At 39.2% G+C, this 18,728-nt stretch overlaps 3 protein-coding genes across 7 annotated transcripts in view; 2 read left to right on the top strand and 1 right to left on the bottom strand.

Moving 5' to 3' along the window:
• Window positions 1-18,728, top strand: part of LOC133533775 (uncharacterized) — a 252,001-nt gene that overhangs the window by 183,892 nt on the left and 49,381 nt on the right. The window lies entirely within an intron of this gene.
• On the top strand, window positions 5,611-7,733 carry LOC133533778 (uncharacterized). The gene has a single exon (XM_061872828.1). The coding sequence runs from the start codon at window positions 5,666-5,668 to the stop codon at window positions 6,473-6,475; it is 810 nt and encodes a 269-aa protein (XP_061728812.1). The 5' UTR covers window positions 5,611-5,665; the 3' UTR covers window positions 6,476-7,733.
• On the bottom strand, window positions 10,061-13,622 carry LOC133533774 (uncharacterized). The gene is made up of 2 exons (XM_061872819.1): window positions 13,306-13,622; window positions 10,061-10,686 (listed from the first exon to the last, which is right to left on the bottom strand). Exons 1-2 carry the CDS (start codon window positions 13,620-13,622, stop codon window positions 10,122-10,124), a joined length of 882 nt encoding a protein of 293 aa, XP_061728803.1. The 3' UTR covers window positions 10,061-10,121.

Genomic DNA, 18,728 nt, shown 5'->3' with positions numbered 1-18,728 from the left:
TCATACATCTGGGCACTAGCAATAACTGTAGTATCTTTGAAATCGATAGCCGGAAGTGATCAAAATATAATATTTTTAAATGAACAGTACACAGGATTTATTTAACTTTTAAAGCGCTGTAGTAGCACTAGTAGCGTAACGCTTCCGGTTTACACTTGGGCGCAATAAGGTTGTTTCCTGTGTTTAAAATAAATTATTTCACACCATGGACGAAATAAAGCACAAGATAATTATTGGAAAAACGTAGAGAGCAAATATTTTTGACACCATTTCTATTTAATAAGTTGGATAGAACTAAACAAATATGGTGACTTGACGTGACTTTACAGTTCAGTTTTCAAATAAGTTCCATAGGAGCTAATCGTTTTGACCGTTTGAAAAAAGAAACGATTTGAGTAGAAAAGTACCCTATTGTCGTCTTACTTACAATCATCATATTAATCGAGTTGGTTCTCTGTTTAGCTCTCAATATATATTTTGAAATTTTGTCAATGAAGTTAAAAACCACGAACTACCTATAATGATTCCAACTGGAACCCCAGACAACAGACAACTTTTCAGCTAAGGGCGTGATTTCAGACGTCGTCAAAGTACATACAATTGAAATGTTGCAATATTTTATATTGCCATTATCAAATTACTCTATCTACTATAAGAAAATACATATAATGCTACATTTTATACAATTGATATTGTATGCACTGTCTGTAGGTACATCTAATCTACAGACTCTACCGTATGTACATTCAAAGTACCTATATACATCAGACTATAGGCTTCTGAGGCGGCTACTAAAATATTTCGTTGCTGGCCAACTACTCTTTCTTCTAAGTGTTTACATTCCGACAGGCTGCTGGGCTCGGGCCGAAAGCGCAAGCGCCAAAGCCTTTTGCACATGTGCAGGAAACCGGCAGCTTGAATCAATAGTTTCAACTTTTCCCGCTTTTAATTCAGTGCTTGAAAGTTCTTTTGCGGAGCTTTAGCTGTTAGGAAGTTTTTTTTAGTGCTTGCTGTTTTCGATTTAGATCAACCATCAAACTCTGGTAAGTAAGTGTTAAACAGTAAACTACCATAGGTATTTAAAAAAAAAAACTTAGTTATTTTTTAATATTTTTTAATATGTATTTTTTTGCTGACTTATTTATTAAAATTATATTACTAATACCATTAAGTAAACAAATGTATGATAAAACAATTACATTTAATATTTTCCGTACGTGCGATTGCCGCATTGCGCACAGCCTCCCATTCAGTCTGAGAAGAGATCTCGCAGGCACACATAACCTTGCGACGCTGTCCGTGTACATAACAAAGCACTCGCCAGTATCTATAATACACGTGTTTCCGTCCTTTAACGTCAGTTATATTCAGCAACCACGGAAAATAAACTAAAAATTAAATTCCGAGCCAAAATGGGCTGGATATCTATGAAGAATCATATGGTAAGTTTTTCGTAACTAAGACTTTTCTATCAATACATTTCATATAACGATATTTTATTCAATAACAACATATACTACATGGTTATACAAAAAGGGTACCAACTGATTTATTAGACATACTTTATTTATTCCGCAACAACAGGCATATTTATGAAAAATAACCTAAAACGCTCTTCATTTCTCTAAAAGATACGGAATTACGAATAATCGGATTAATTTATTGATTGTTTAAGTTAATTATCATGTATAGTTTTACATTTCATTTTGTCATCTAGTGAGAAAACAATTAAATTTACAAAGAAATTCCGTAACAAAATGACATTACGACATCAGTGAAAATAAATAATTAAGCTGAGTGTTAAAGAGGCGCGAAATAGCGAGATAATTGACTTTTGCCTCATTCCTTCTAAAAAAAAATGTTTTTATACTTTGTGCACATATATAATACATACAACACTGGCATTAGATGTAATTTGAACTGACAGTGTCTTTTTCGTAATAATTTAATTTCTTCAGCTTCGGGAACTTAAAATACTTAAATGAAAGCCGAAATATACCTAAGTTGTCGAACCGTTCCTTGAACTTAAAAATCCTTACCGTTCCTTAAACTTAATAGTCTGTTATACCTATCGGTACTTGACGCGGCTAATGATGATCCATATGACAGTTCATTTTTATATGGAGTAACTGTCGATGACAAATGTTTGACTTTTTTTGGTATTTTAACACATTTTTTTGTTTAGAAATGAAACCAACTAGGTACCTGTTAATCACCTAATAAAAATAGGTACGGTAAAAACCAATTTTATATGTATATTTTAAATTAAGTCTATCCAAAATCGACTTGGAGGAATTGTCATAGGGGTCAACATTCGCCGCGTCAGGTATAGTAAGTACCCAAAAAAACTATAGTACTTACTCCCAGGGGCTTATTTAACAACTTGACAATTGACACCTGACACTAACAATGTCATATATTTCTGGCGACTACCGAGAACACCGAAGTTCGCAAATTGGCATATTTCTCTGTCACCCTAATTATGCCTTAATTGGAGTAAATGAGAAAGATGCCCGCAAGAAAGAGGCCCTCTGGGTATGGAAGGATACCTTTGGATCTGGGTAGGTAACGACGCTACATATTGTAGGGACCGACTTGTTGGACCAGGAGGCGCATTTTGATTTGATTGTAATAACAGGCTATGAATTTGACATGTCTTGAACCGGAAACGTCACTTTTGAGACTGACAGGTCATATCCAGGCCACTCCAGGCTATCCATTAATAAATCCACAAAAAATTTTAGCCTGTTATTACAATCAGAATACGCAACCCGCAGTGTACGGTGAATTGTCAATGTCAGGCAATAAATAATTTGTCAGTGTTGTGAAACAGCCGCCTGACAGTTTTTTGAGGGCCACAGAATTTAAAAAAATCGCAGTAGTCATTAAGTGAAATGTATATTTCTTTTGAGATCAATAAAAAAATCTTTAACCACAAATCGCAGTAGTTAGTAATCTAGTTCGTGTCTATAAGTAGGCCAAGTACCTAGTGTATTTGTTTACTAGAACAGTGGTAAAAAAATACAATAATATACTGTATGGGATTATTTGGTACAAGGGTCATACCTACATTTATGAGCATATAAGTAATGATTTTATCACACAATAGAAAAGGCAGAAAAATTGGTTTTATACAGGATGTAACAAAAATAGTGGGGATCTTTATAAGAACTATACAATACATTGTCCTGTCCGGATATTAGATATCTATCATGTTCAGATTAGAAAAAAAAAAACTTTATTTCGTATTAAAATTCCATACAATATTGTTAGTGCCATTTAATTATCGCTACATGTAAGTAAGTACATTAAATAAATAGGTAGAAATTTTGTAGACGCCAAAAAATGTTGGCCTTTATATGTAGGGTTGGCCGACTTGGACGACGTCCCATAGAAAAAAAAAATTACCGTCAAAAAAAATTTTATTCTACGTTTTTACTAATCAGAACACGATACCGAATATGTTACACTGGCCGCAGACGACATGCGACAAACGACTTACAATGACATGTACAAGCGAGACAGCGCTATGCATGTATGTGTAGAGCCTCAAACGGATCCCCATTCTTTTTGTTACATTTTCTATTACTTAAAAAATGTAGTTTGCCTACAGGAGAGACGTGAACCTAATAGCAGTTACACAGCTGTGTATGACCCACTAACTTATAAATTTTATTTTGTTATAGGTATATATCTTTAAAACGAATAAACATGTCATGTATGAAACATAAACTATGGTATAGTTATAAAGAAAATGCACTTGGCTAGTTTTTATTATAACGTCATGATATTAACATTATTCCACTTTACATCCACTGACATCAAACCGATATATTATTTGAATGATAATGGAATCATATTAGTTAACTCTCTAGTCTTGTCAACACAAACAAGTATTAGCAAGTCGGAGCATAAGCGAGCGAGACGCCCGCGCGAATCACAGCCAACTGATATCATGCAAATATCGGTTTGATTTCATTTCAGTGCACCTTCGAATTAGCCTGTTACACAACACAACAGTCTTGTAAGAACGAGACATCTAAGGACATTGATCTCCCTATTTCAGTTTAGCATGTAGCTCGCTATAGACGAGGTTGTTTGCATTGATTTTTTTTGTCAATATAATTATGTTTTAAGATGATATAAAGCTATACAGGCTCTAGCCCGGAGACCCTCTAGGGCCTACCGCCAACATCGAAAAATAAAAAACCTTATCTTTCTCTCTCTCACACACAAGAGCGATAGAGAAGCAGATCACGATTTTCGATTTTTCGTTGTTGGCGGTAGGCTCTTAGTACCAAGATGATTTTGAGTTTAAAATTTAAGTTTTTCCATAATGAAATTAATGAAGATCTTCCCTTACTAATTTTGCTACAAATAGGTGAACATTTCCGAGCATATTGGAGAATAGTAGGTACACACGAAAATAGTACGATTACGATACAAGAGCTAAAAATAGGAAATTCGCAACGAGTGGCGATAAATTTACGCGAGTTTTAAATCGACACGAATTGCGGATTACCTATTCTCACGTGTATCGTACAACAGTACATATGGCCCTTTAAGTTTTCGACATAGGCACGTATATAAAGTGCTAATTATCGCACTAGTGCGTAAAAGTAGCACCTTATACTGTAATAGTAGATTACGATACAAGTGCGAAAAATAGGAAATTCGAAACGAGTGGCGATAAATTAAAACACGACCGAAGGGATTGTTTTAAATCGACACGAGTTTGAATTACCTATTCGCACATGTATCGTACAACGTTTTACAGTACCTACCTAACTACATATGGCCCTTTAAATGTTCGACACAGTAACGTAATATGCTAATTTTCGCACTAGTGCGATAAAGTAGCACCATATGTACTGTAAAAATATTATTTTTTGCATTACCTACCTACGCAAACGCAATTTAATCTGTAATTAATAATACTTCATCGCGCCTACATTTTTACGAACGCAACCATAACGTTTCCCGCGCGTTTACCCTGCCTCTTGCGGATAAATTTGGAACTACTTTGCGTCATGAAGGCTATCTATGTACTGTGGACTCGTGTTTGTGTACGAAATTGTAATATTTCAGCTTTTATCGGAATATACAGTGATTGTGAATTAATTGGATGAGAATGCAGAGATTACCAGGTATGTTTTACTTTATTAAAAATATTGATTATGTAATTGTTAACAGATACGAGAAGTGTATGATGACGAGACATATTTTTGTTGGATAGAGTCATTTTATAGATGGAATACTTTGAAAAATAATGCTAAAGATTGCGAAGTATTGATTTTAATGTGTCAGTAACGTGTATCTACACGCTTATTGGTTTACAGTGACTATCTGCATAACCTCAAACGATATTATCGTAACGCTTGATTAGTCACTAATACGTCCCGCTCTAATTAATATATTTATCTAAATAGTGTAAATTTCCTAATTTGTGATAATTAAACAGTTGTCATAATCTCTCTGTTAAAAACGCTGTAAATTTTAGCTAATTTTATTCATTAGCGTAATTTGGGCGGGAAAACCTTTTCACTCAGAACGTGTCTTCAATAATGTCTATTTGGATGTTTCAGGTACACAAAACTTAAACAACCTTTTAATATAAACAACCACATATTTCATCTCTAAGAAACCTTGAAGCAGTAGCATCATAATGAAACAAAGTTCTTCTAAATTGGCATCCAGGAGCAATGGCTACCAGTCTGACGACGATACCGTGCGGTACAAGCTGAATACAGAGTTCTTTAATAATACTAACAAGGCTGCAATAAAGCCAAACAAGAAACAAGAAAATGTAGAACCTGATGATGGTATTCGATACATGTTTCCAAAAGTTTTAGTAAAAAATCTAGCAGTAGATAAGAAACCCAAACAGAAAATCAAAGTTAACTTTTGGAGCAGCAAACAATCTCTCAACCGTATGCGCAAACCAGATGCAAAAAAAGAAAGCTCAAATCGCAGGCACACAGTAGCCGTGTCATCTCATGAAAGGTTAAATGATAAACCGAAGAACTCTGCTGTGAAGGTACGCAAACGGGTATCATTTCTCCCTTCCCCGTTGTTCTCTGATAACCATGTACCAATGGTGACTGTGCCTGATGACTTGACTATCCATCTTAATGAAGAAGAGGCAAATGATCTTGGCGAGGACTTAAACCAAGCAATTACTGAGCAAGATGCTATAACTAAAAGCAAATCAAGTGATTTGTTTAAAAGGAAGTCCCGTTCATTAACAACTCAAACCAGTCCTAAAGGCACAAAACGCAAGCACAGCAGTGATGACTCTGATGGCAGGTCCCAAGGAAATGAAAATGATCTAGAATTCTTCTCGAAGTATGTAGTTCAGAAGTTAAGGAAAATGGAAACCAACCAACGGATTTACTCAGAAAACTTAATTAATACTGTTCTCATGTTAGGACAACTGTCCAAGTTGAATGGTAAATATAAAATATTAGAACAGTAACAATAGCATCTTAAAATTAATTTTAAGAGTTACCCTTGTATAATTAAGTTAACATGATGAATGAGTTTGAAGAAATTGATTATTAATGTTTTAGAGAAACTTACTAACTTAACCCATTACCGCCCATTGTACCCACTTGGGTACACCCGGGGTATGGTGTTTGATTTGATTTTCTACTGTAACTCTAACTCTGTAACCTAGCATTTGAAAAATGGTGGGTACCCAAAAGTTGGTGTGGGCGCTCATGGGTTAAGCAAGGAATGTTTAACAAAAATAATGTTACTTTGACTGAACTTGTGCAATAATAATAAACAACTAGCTCAAGTAAATTGCTTTCCAGCAAAGATCATACATCCCAATGAATTTGTTGAATGTGACTCGCACAAGCCTAATTTTCTTAATATTATAATAGTTTTTCACAGAGTTTTAATAAGTTATAAATTAACTCACCTTGTATACACAACAAATATTGTAACATATTGTGTTCAGTCACATTTCCATTTCCTTATTATTTTGTAGTTTAAAGGTAACTATTTATACATGGTATGTACTTGTACATATGAGTAGTGATAAGGAGTTGTCACTGATATAAGAATGGTATTCCACTTGTCCAATTTCTTTGTCTAATGTGCATTGTATCTCCCTCTCTCATTAAGCAAAAGGTGGGTTGCATATACACATTGGAACAAGAAATTGGATAGGTGGAATACCATCCTAAGTAACACTTAAAAAAATTACAAAAATAATAACTCATAAGTACAGAAACTGAATATTTATTTTTAAGGCATAGTACATCCAAGGAAATGTCATGCATGTCTCACGTTTAATTTATTTGTTACATATTTTCATTAAAAAAACTACTTGTCTGAGTGCTATATATTGAACTTATGGAATGATGTTAGTATATTTACTAGATATTGCATATTTCTGGTTGTTGTAAGCCTTCTTACATATCAAGTTTATTGTGCTAATTGTTATTTTTCTTGTGCTGTTACAGAAATTTCAGCTAATTAAGTTTTATGTGCATACAAATTTTAGTTATCAACGCACAAGCTTTGCTTACTTATATGTATTTTTTTGGTCGTATTTATTTTCTAAAGACGTAAAGCTTCACCAGATGCATAGTTGATGGAATTATAAGACAGTGTGAGGCACAGGTTTCAGAGTTAAACTAGATGGCGTTGTATGGTCGCTTTGTGACAAAGCGGGTTGATTGTAATAGAGAGCTATAGTCTAAGAAACAAATGTGCCCTTAGTTTGACATCCATAACAGATGGCCATATATTTTTCGGTCACTGAATTGTCAAATGTCAACTTTTGACAGTCAGATTTACCGCAAAATGTATAGAGCTGTATAGCACCATCGCCTTTACCTGTCAAATTCGAAGCACGAAATTGTCTTAGATTTGACGCATCTTTCTCAATCAATGTATCTTTGCTTTGTGATAACTAGATTATTAAGGGCAAACTTCGATTTTATATGGCAGGCCTATGTTAATATCGTTGCACTGTGTATGTCAATCATTCCTTTGTCTATGAATAATTTTTCAATGACACAAACTTTTTGTAATTGTCACTTTTGTTCCTATTAAGACTTGAAAGGTGACTATGACTTAGTATTAATATGAAAAGTAAAAAGTCATCTATACTTTTCGTTTGGTGAAACTTTACATGTTATGGTTATTTTTTTTTGTGTATTGTTTTCCACGATTTTCATGCTATCATTGTTGTAGGGTAATTAATACTAAAAAAAAGCAGATTTTTGACAAAATTTATTTCCCGGTCCATAAATTGTGTAAGGGGTAGTTAAATGTTATTAATGGACTTTCTGTGATTCCATTTCTGCACAATAAAGTGAAAAGGAAACTATATCTGTTATAAGAAAAGTAATGAAATTGTGTTAATATAGTTGTCAATTAAGAAAAGTATTTACATATTTACAAAACCTGATTGTTGTTTGCCGGAAACGATGACTAAGTTGAGTCTCGGTTTCTATGTTTAATATTAGGTATACATATTTTTAAAATTCGAGATTGTACCTATAAGGTAAGAATTTCTGCCTTAAAAATAAAACTTTGTGAACTAAACAACATTATTTATTTTATTTAACATACTTACCTAGCAGAGACAGTAGGCTCAATCTAAGTTGCGCCCACTTAAAATTAATAAATAAATAAATATTATAGGACATTCTTACACAGATTGACTAAGCTCTTGTGTTGTGGGTACTCAGCCAACGATACGAGTATATGTAATATACAAATACTTAAATACATAGAAACCACCAATCATCCAAGAATAAATATATATCTGTGCTCATCACACAAATAAAAGCCCTTACCGGGATTCGAACCCAGGACCATCGGTTTCATAGGCAGGGTCACTACCCACTAGGCCAAACCGTCGTCAACTTAAACAAACTTTGACGTGACAAAGTGTGTTAGTGACACAATAAACATATTCTATTTTAATCTGACACCTAACGCCATCAGCTGACTGCGTGGCCTGGATGTCAGTGGAACCTCGATAGAGTTAGACCAAGTTAAGTTGGCAGTGATTTTGAAAGCCCAGATTGCAAGTGTTAAGTATCTTAAACGTCAAACTTCTATGAAATTATGAAGTTTAAATAACACTTACACAGTCTGGGCTATCAAATGCGTCCAACTTAGCATGGTCTAACTCTAGCATGAATCTGAAGGAAAACGACAAAAAGTTCGTGGCAAGGAGTTTTTGTTTTATAGTTTGGACATGGGGAGTTCTTATTAGTTTTTATTCGTCTTAAAGAGGTTTTGAGTTACAGAGATAAAATGAATGAAAATTTCGTATTAAATGTAAGGTCTTAGGTAGTTTTCTTCGAGTTACAGAGGTTTGTTGATAAATAATTTCCACATACATACCAATTAAAAACGAGTATAGAGGTAATATAAGAATACGTCTATTTTTTCGAGTTATAAAGTCAAATTTCTGGTTTCGGGTTATGACTTATGGGAGTTGAATTTGTACTGGGTTGCTGTGAAGGGAATCATCGTTGGTTGCTTCGTCTTAATGCGGTTAATATAAATAAAAATGTTATTTGAATACCTACCAGTACTACCACGAACTTTTTGGGCTTTGAAGGGAAGGGTACTAGCATTCGGTTCGTGTTAACGAGGTTTCACTGTAATACTTTTAAATACATATTTTTATAGAAATTTGACATTTATAGTGACACTTCCACTTTGTTATTGCAAAATAGAGTTAGCTTGGTTAGAACCTAGTTACATTTTTCGTAAATTAAATGGAATCCTTGCATTCCTTGCAAATAGGGCTGCCATCCGTCTGGGTTTTCCCGGATTTGTCCTAGTTTGGAGGCCGTCCGGGAGGGGCGTCAAGAAGTGTCCGGGGAAAACCCGCACACTTTTCATGTAAGGAAGCACATTAAAACTACATTTTTTTTTAAATATTATTTTCGGACTCGTCCGGGGAAAAAATGCGTTTTACGCCAAATGTCCGGGTTTTTTTAATCTTTGTCCGGGTTTGGCGAAAATCGAGATGGCAGACCTACTTGCAAACCATAGAACTATGTCAAAGTACCTTATTATTATTATTGGGGTTTCGGGCCTTTGAGTGCCACTTCGACCAGGTAGTGATCTATTGTGACAGCCCTTTAAAGTTCATTACTGATGCCCGTTGAATCCAGGAAATTCCAGATTCTTTGGGCCGTAATGTTCTGTACCTCATAGGGTTGCAATACGTGCCGCCCTAAGTGGGTACTTCTTTTTGACATTAGTGGTCCACAGGAGCAGAGAATGTGCATTGCAGTCTCCTCTGACTCATGGCAGAACCTGCATGTCGCGTCTTGTTTCTTCCCAATTTGAAACATGTGTTTGTTCAACTTACAGTGTCCAGTCAATATTCTGGTCACCGCGCAGGTTTTATGTCTTTTGAGCTCTAAGAGCTCCTTAGCAAATTTGTTGTTGAACCCTTTGATTAGAGCTTTCGAGTGTTCTTGTCCTTTGACGAATTTCCACCAATCGATTGCTCTTGTTTTTTCTAAGTTGCTGAGCAGAGAATATGCATCCCGTTTTGTGATTCCACAGAACGGTTCTGGGCCGACCAGGGGTGTGTCTGCGCCCTTTCTAGCAAGTTCGTCCGCTTCTTCGTTTCCGATAATGTCGGAGTGCCCTGGTACCCATCTAAGTATGACTTTGTTGGAGTTAGCCAGTGCATTTAGGTTAGTTTTACAGTTCTGGACTAGTTTCGAGTTTGACTCCAGGGATTCTAGTGCCAGAAGAGCAGCTTGGCTGTCTGAGTTGATGTAGATATGTTGGTGTCTTAGGTTTCTATCCAGATTAATCTCCGCACATTTGTTGATGGCGTAGACTTCTGCCTGGAAGATTGAGGCCTGTGTGCCCATGCTGACGCTAGCACTGAACTTAGGTCTCTCACCATAGATCCCACATCCTATATCACTGCCTTTCTTGGAACCATCAGTGTACCAAATATGGCTTCCCTCTTCGACGTACATTTGGTCGTTAATCCATTTGTCTCTAGGAGGAATTTCTACTGTGTACAGTTTAGTAAAATGACATTCTGTATGCGTGTCATCCGTGGGCATGCTAAGGGTTCTATTTGCAAAAACCCAGGCCTTTAGTTTGGTTAATGCTTGAGAGCGCCATTTCGGCCTGTTTAGCGTGCATATTCTATAGACGCACTGTTTGGCCTCCTTTTGCATTTGCAAGTGGAGTGGTATAATGTCTAGCAGTGCGTCTAGGGCCGCCCCCGGTGTCGAGGAGAAGGCACCTGTTGCTGTTAAACAAGCCGTGCGTTGCAGGCTGTTTAGAGTTTCTATTGCCGTCTTTTGGCTGGTTTTGTTACACCAGACTGCGGAGGCGTAGGTAATAATGGGCCTCACTACCGCTGTGTATAGCCACATAGCAATTTTGGGTCTTATGCCCCATCTTGCTCCTGCCATTCGACAGCATGACCACATGGCCATTTTTGCTTTTTGTGTAATATTTCTCAGGTGAGGGTTCCAAGTTAACTTTTGGTCAAAAGTGACCCCTAGGTACTTGACCTCGTCTGAGAACGGTATTATTTGTCCATTAAGTTTTGGTTCTGTGAGTTTTCCGAGCTTTCGTTTCCTTGTGAATGGTACTATCACAGTCTTGCTCGGATTAATGGACAAGTCATTTTCTTTACACCATTTGAATATTGTGTTTAGAGCTCCTTGCATTAGGTTGGATATCGTGTGGAGGCAAGGGCCTTTGATAATGACTACAAGGTCGTCGGCATATCCTTGTGTGTCATAGTCTTGGCCTGACATAATCGCAAGAAGTTGGTCCACTGCTAGGGTCCATAATAGAGGGGAAAGAACGCCTCCTTGTGGGCACCCTTTTGTGGTATAAAATTCATGCTCTATAGTATTGAGGGTCAGAGTGGCTACTCTGTTCGAGAGCATGTTATGTACCCATCTGGTGGTGGTTTCGTCAACTCCCTTTGATTTCATACCATTGAGTATGGTCTCTGTGGGCGTATTGTCGAAAGCACCCTCTACATCAAGGAACGCACATAGAGCGGTTTGCTTGTCCTCTAGGGTTTTCTGCACCTTGTCAACCAGGTCGAGTAGGGCAGTCTCCGTAGATTTTCCCTTTTGGTAAGCATGTTGATTTACGCTTAGTGGTCTTTCCACCAGGTATTTGCCTCTAATGTGCTGATCGACTATTCTTTCCATCGTTTTTAGTAGGAACGATGTTAGACTGATAGGTCTGAAGGATTTAGGCTGTGAGTAGTCCTTTTTCCCTGCTTTCGGTATAAATCGTACCTTGACCCGAGTCCATTTATCTGGTATAATTCCCCACGCGAAACTTGCTCGGAATATTCTGGCCAGATGCGGGAGGAGGAGCTCCTGTCCTTGCTGTAAAAGCGCCGGAAACACTCCATCTTCTCCCGCTGATTTAAATGGTTTAAATTTTTCCAATGCCCATTTAATTTTGTTTGGTCTAAAGATGTTAGTTGCCAAATTCCAGTCGATATTGCTTGCCCTGTGGATTTGAGGATTCCTTTGGGCGCAACGCTGTGTATTACTGGTTGAATACGAACCGGGGAAGTGGGTGCCTCTGAGCAAGTCCAGAGTTTCCTCTTCTGTGTTCGTAAATGTGCCATCTGGTCTTTTGAGGAGACCGAGATAGTTGGTTGGTGTCTTGGAGAGTATTTTGTGAATTCTCGCTCCTTTGTGAGTTTGGGCAATCTCTTCGCAGAACCTTCTCCATGACCTTCTTTTTGCCTTCCTGATTTGTTTATTATATTCAGTCAACGCTCTACCATACCTTCCCCACTCATTCGGTGTGGTCGAGTGATTGAATATGCGACGTGTAGACCTACGGAGGTTTTCTAGCCTTTTGTTCCACCACGTCGTTGTGTTAGTAGTTTTTGACTCTTTCAGCGGACAGCTTTGTTCGTAGGCCCTACTTATGCCTTCAGATATTAAATTAACTGCCATGTTGAGAGAGTCTGGTGTTTTGACATATTTTGGGACATCCTTTAGACGTTTTTCGAGGTCAGCCTTATAGGCTTCCCATGACGTTTCTTTTGGATTTCTACGCGTAAGTGGTTCCCTATCTAGAGAGCCTTTAACACTGAACAAAATATGTCTGTGGTCCGACATTGAATTTTCGCTGCTGACACGCCAGTCGGCTAGGCAGCTTGCCGCCTTTCCAGTAGCGAGGGTAATATCTAATACTTCTTGCCTAGCTCTAGTTACGAAGGTGGGCGTATTGCCCTTATTCAACAAGTGCAGACAATTGGTAAAGATGAATTGGGATAGTAACTCACCCCTTTTGTTGATTCCAGTGCTCCCCCAGATGGTGTGGTGGGCGTTGGCGTCACATCCCACAATAAGTTCCGCCTTTTGTGCTTGAGCGTACTCCAGCACTTTAGTCAGTTCTTCTGTGGGATCTTGCTTCTCTCCGGGCAGGTAGGCGGAGCAGACTATTACCTTGAGTGCTCCTCTCCCTTTGAGATCGACGTAGGCAGCTACTTGGTCTTCACTGCATAGTTCTGTAACAGGCAAGAAGTTAATATTTTTGTTAAATACGATGCAGGCTCTCGGTTTGGCACCTTTTTCGTAGATCAGTACCTTTCCTGCTCTGTTCAGTCCTGATGCCATGGACTTAGTGTTGATCCATGGTTCTTGTATGAGGGCGATGTCCAGGCCATTTTCGCCAAAAAGTTTTTCCACGACTGCTGTGGCCGCTATGGCGTGGTGTAAATTGGCCTGCAGGAACCTCACCCCCCTACCCTCTAGAGCGTCATCTTTACTTGGCACCGCGCTGGGCACTGGTGTGCCCTTGGTGGCGTCTTTGGTCCCCACTACCCCTTGGGCGGTTATTGCCCCTGTAGCCTCCCCGGTTGGCGAGAAACCGCTGCATGCCCGATGGTCCTGGAGTGGGATTGGAGGTTGAGGGAGCCGCCCGTTTTGGACCAGAAGGCACCTTTCGGGCAGGCTTTTGGGATAAGGTGGTGGGTGGGGTAGGGTTTGCAGCCTGCGGTGGCGGGTCTTGGGTAGGTTGAGTTTCGGACTGTTGGGTCTTTGGTTGGCCCTTTAGCCGAAACTGGACCTCCCGGAAACCTAAGTTTGCCTTTAGGCCCTTTTTCTGTAGATTCTCCACAGACAAGTCGTCTAGAGACAGGGTTACCATAACCCCGCTCTTCTCAACTTTGGTGTGGAGAATCTTCCAGTACTCTGTGTACAGCCCCTGATTCTGTGCATAGAGTAGAGATAGCGACTGCTTTACCTTGGAGTCGTCTATCTCTGGAATGAACACCATCCCTATGTTCGGCTTGGGAAGCTCATTTTCAGGGATGACCCCGAGGTTGGCTTCCGGCCATGGTTTTAGGGAAGGTGTTATTTGTTCAAGCCAGGCTTTTGATCTTTGGTCACTACAGGTGATGAGTAACCAGCCTGGCTTGTAAGCGTAACCTTTGAACTTCGGTCCCTCGTCCATCTCCAGAGTCGCAATCTTTAGCAAGATGTTGTTGCAGAGAGACTCCAATTGCGCGACACTCATCGGCTTGGAATCCTTGATTCCGACTCGGACTTGGCTGAGGACCTCGTTGTAAGGTTGTGAAGGTTGGGGTTGAGTTGGGGGGGTCACAGTCACCCTTGGGTTCTTACACATGTTACCCTGCGGCGACGTCTCCTCCGAGCGCGGCCGTTTGGCCGGTTTTGGCTCGGGTCTGGAATGTGTGGGCCCGAACTTGTACCCCATTTTCTTAAGTTCCGCAAAGCTCTTTGCGGACAGTTGTAGCGCTTCCTCGTTCGCTAATCCTAGTCCTCTAAGAGCTTTGTAGCGGCCCTTCGCAGAGCCCGTCAATTTCTTGACGGACTTACGCGTCTCAGGGTTGGGAGCCTCCGTTGGGTTGTTTGGGCAATGAGTATCGCTCCTTTCAGCCGTGTCGGCGCTCTCCACTCCCTCCATGGCTTGCTCCGATGTTTGGGCAGAGTTTTCCGCACCTACCATCAGGGGCATTAGTTCCTGGCATAGGTCTTCCAGGGTACCTTCAGTTTTTTTGTTTTCGTTCTCCATACAAATCCCACGAGAAGCTAGGGAAAAATGTGGTCAGTTTCCAGCAGAGCCCCGCTTGCCGGAACAAGGCAAAATACACCTCGAGGTTGCCCGGTATCGAGGGTCATCGTTAGCGACTGAGCTCCCCCTCAGCCACGCATCTCTCGGCACGATTGGTCCACCTTAGATTGGGGTTTTTTAGTAGAGGTTGTCTCCTCTTGGAGTGGAATAGGAATGGTGTAAAAGGAAACCTATTAGGGTTTGCATTCCGGGTCCCAAGTGTGCGAAATATCATTCCGCACATTCAGGCTCCGGACTGCAAACCCCAGGAGAAGGAGAGGTGAGACGGGAATAGAAGACTGGAAGTGACATCTTGGAACACAGGATTAAGACTGGAATTCTAGGATAGGAAAAGGAACACCTGGCGGGTGGGGATGCCACATCACTTGGCGTGGCCCACACCAGGCGAGGCCCTCATACTTAGCTACTAGTGGTCCGGGGTAAGTTGGTAAAAATAGCGACGCCCGTTCCGACCACTAGCATTGCCCGGGGGGGACGACCCACCCACCAATGAAACCCTGGGTGGGTTCGCCCCTGATCCGCGGCGGCAGATACAGGGACGACGGGGACGTGTATGATGGACTTGAGGTGTTGGCCAATAGCTCAGCGTCGCATACCTGGGCGTACCTACACCCTCCACCCCCCCCAAAGTACCTTAACAAACATATATACAACTTTGGAAACAAATCAAATTATTTTCGATTTATAGTAACACACACTATATATACCTAAATTATAAAATAATTTTATTTGTTCCTATTGGGACCGTGCGAAGTGCATGATGGGGGTAAGTAAAGCGATCCCAGCGCATAAGGTGGTAAAAATTTGAGCTAACTGCGGATAGCGTCTTTAACATTTCGTACAATTATATGGCTCGAAATGAAACTTTGATTTACGATTACTCCTGAAATATTCATTTAAATTGAATAGTGTAAGGGACCATTGTAATCTGTATGAAATGCTTAATATAACTAACGTATTTATTTTGATAATTGTTAATAATGTATCCATGTAAATAGCTTTGCAAATGCCACATATTACGTGATCTTTTTCTAGAAGTTAAGAATGGATATAGTAAGTTATCCTTAAAAGATAGACATTTAACATCGCGGACTTTTTTGTAGACCTATAAATGAGAAACAACCCCACCATACAATGTGTTATTATAGCTCAAACGGATTAGGCAGCGTTTTCGATTAAAGCTCCTAGCCAGCGTGACTTTTTCCGACAACATCGTTATATTTCAAACAATTTACACAAAACCTTAACAAGTTATATACTTAAGCCTTCCTCAAGAATCACTCTATTAATAGATGAAAGTCGTATGAAAATCCGTTCAGTAGTTTTTAGTTTTGGAGTAGTTTTATAAGATGTAGTGAATTGACGTTTTCCCCTAGACTTGCGGACACTAGGTTGCGTGACAGTCGTGCACGCTCCCATACCTATGCACCATCTCTCGATATGTTGTGTAATCTCGTAAGGGATTCATATAAGAGGTGCAAGCACATACTACTCGCCCTTAGAGTAGGTCAAAGACGCTTAGTCTTTCTAAGATGGCATTTAGTAGAGAAATGGGTATGGGGTAGCCTAGAGGGCCTACCGCGAACCACGTTCAACGTGTTGCTTCTCTGTCGCACTTGTAAATTCGTACGTATGGGTGACATCGAATCCGGCCTCCGCCACTGGAGTGCTGTCACTTTTTTCCTTAGCATCTATATTCGTCATTTTAATATGATTCCATGGTAGCCCAGCGGGGCTAGCATAACTGACCGTTAAATAGCAAACCACAAAAATATTTTTTTGGCATGGCTAATTAGATAGATCTAGCACTAACCATCATGGAGCAAAGCCTCGTAAATACAGCCAGACGGACATGGCGAGTAAAATAGGTTGTCAATAACGCTTTATAGGGTTCCTAGTTGACTACGGAACCCTAAAGATCGTTGGTAACCTAGCGGTCAGGGCGTGCGACTTTCACTCCGCAGGTCACGGGTTCAAAGCCTGGCTCATATATATCAATAGGTATTTCGGAACTTATGCAAAGATATAATTTGATATTTACCAGTCGCTTGCAGTGAAGGAAAACATCGTGAGGAAACCGGACTAATCCCAATAAGGCCTAGTTTCCCCTCTGGATTGGAAGGTCAGATGGCAGTCGCATTCGTAAAAATTAGTGCCTATATCAATTCTCGCGATAAGTTGCCAAGCGGACCCCAGGCTCCCATAAACTGTGGCAAAAAGTTGAGAAAAAGCCAGATACTATAAATTATACAAAATAAACCTGTTACTTACCTATAGTAACCAGCCCGCCCACCCAGCAACCTATTCTTATCAGTTTAGTTCAATAAGTGTGAATTATCCAACGAACTGTAAAAGGCTGCTCGACAGAGTAGTTAATATACTCTGGAAAGATTGGAAAATACATTATTTACCTTTTATATTATGTGGAGCTTTTTATTATTTTTCACCACACCCGCTGGTAAAGGTTCTCTTGATGGTTTAAAAAGGGGTGAGTATGTTACTACATGTGTGCCAAAGTAATCTGATGCAAATTTTGAGTTATTTCCTTATGTTAGCTGGTAGAATTGACTTTTAAATGTTAATTTTGAATGATACATGTTCGAATATTTTGTTTGTTTTTGTTGGATATTTTACTTTATACCGTAAGAATTTTTGTCGCGTTAATATGGTGAATAATGTTGTCACAAATTTGCCTAAAATAAAAAAAAACTGTTAAATTGGTGAGACTAAACGTAAGGTAAAAGTACTAGTGCTCGACGCTGCACCTAGTACTCGACATGGGCACTTTATGTCAAAATGACAAGGATTAAGTTCGAATAGGTACAGAAAAATCTTGGTTGTTCAAATTTAATCTATATTTCTATGTGCCCATGTCGGTAACTAGTGCAGCGTCGAGCACTAGTACTTCTACTTTACCTACAGTACCTGTCCAACCTATGCTTTGTTTGTTCTTAAAATTTAAATAAAAAAAAAACTAATAACATTTGTCTAAGACAAGTATGGCTAAAAATGTTCTACATGGCCTAGACTATCTCCTACTTTCGGCTTTGCATCCGGTTTCCAAACACCCTGTATATTTCTTAGTTTTATTTGCAAGAAGTTAATTTAAGTTGTCAAATTGTCTGCTAGATATCGCTGTACCGTGTGTTGAAAATCATAGGATTTTTCCGAGAAACATGACGTCTGGCCGGTACTCGGCTCGGCTACGGTATTGTCGCCTTTATAACAGTTGTACTTACTTGTAATTAAATGATTGTATTGTATAGTCAACAAGAGGTCTTTTTCTTTTTGCGCCTTTTTACAGTACCCACTCGGAAAACATTAGGTATTCTCTTTTCACTCTTGTGTGGGGTGGAAAAAAGGCAATACACCTCTCTGGAGAGTCTGGAGGGCCAAAGAGCGGGCTGTATATGTTTGGGTGCCGCCTATGTGGTACTAATACTTCAACCTCCTCTAACCGCCCACGCGTCAAAACTTGCTAAGATACAATTTGCAATAAATGCAATTTGATTTGTCAATATTAAAATTTTAAATCGAATGGAATTTGATAATATGTATCTGGGCGGTTATAGGTTAAGAAAGTTTCTTGATTACGTCGCGCTCACCTTGAAGCGTAGCATCCATCA

Source organism: Cydia pomonella, unplaced genomic scaffold, assembly GCF_033807575.1.
Source record: "Cydia pomonella isolate Wapato2018A unplaced genomic scaffold, ilCydPomo1 PGA_scaffold_203, whole genome shotgun sequence".
NCBI classification, from domain to species: domain Eukaryota; kingdom Metazoa; phylum Arthropoda; class Insecta; order Lepidoptera; family Tortricidae; genus Cydia; species Cydia pomonella.
This window is presented reverse-complemented; position numbering and strand designations above follow the sequence as displayed.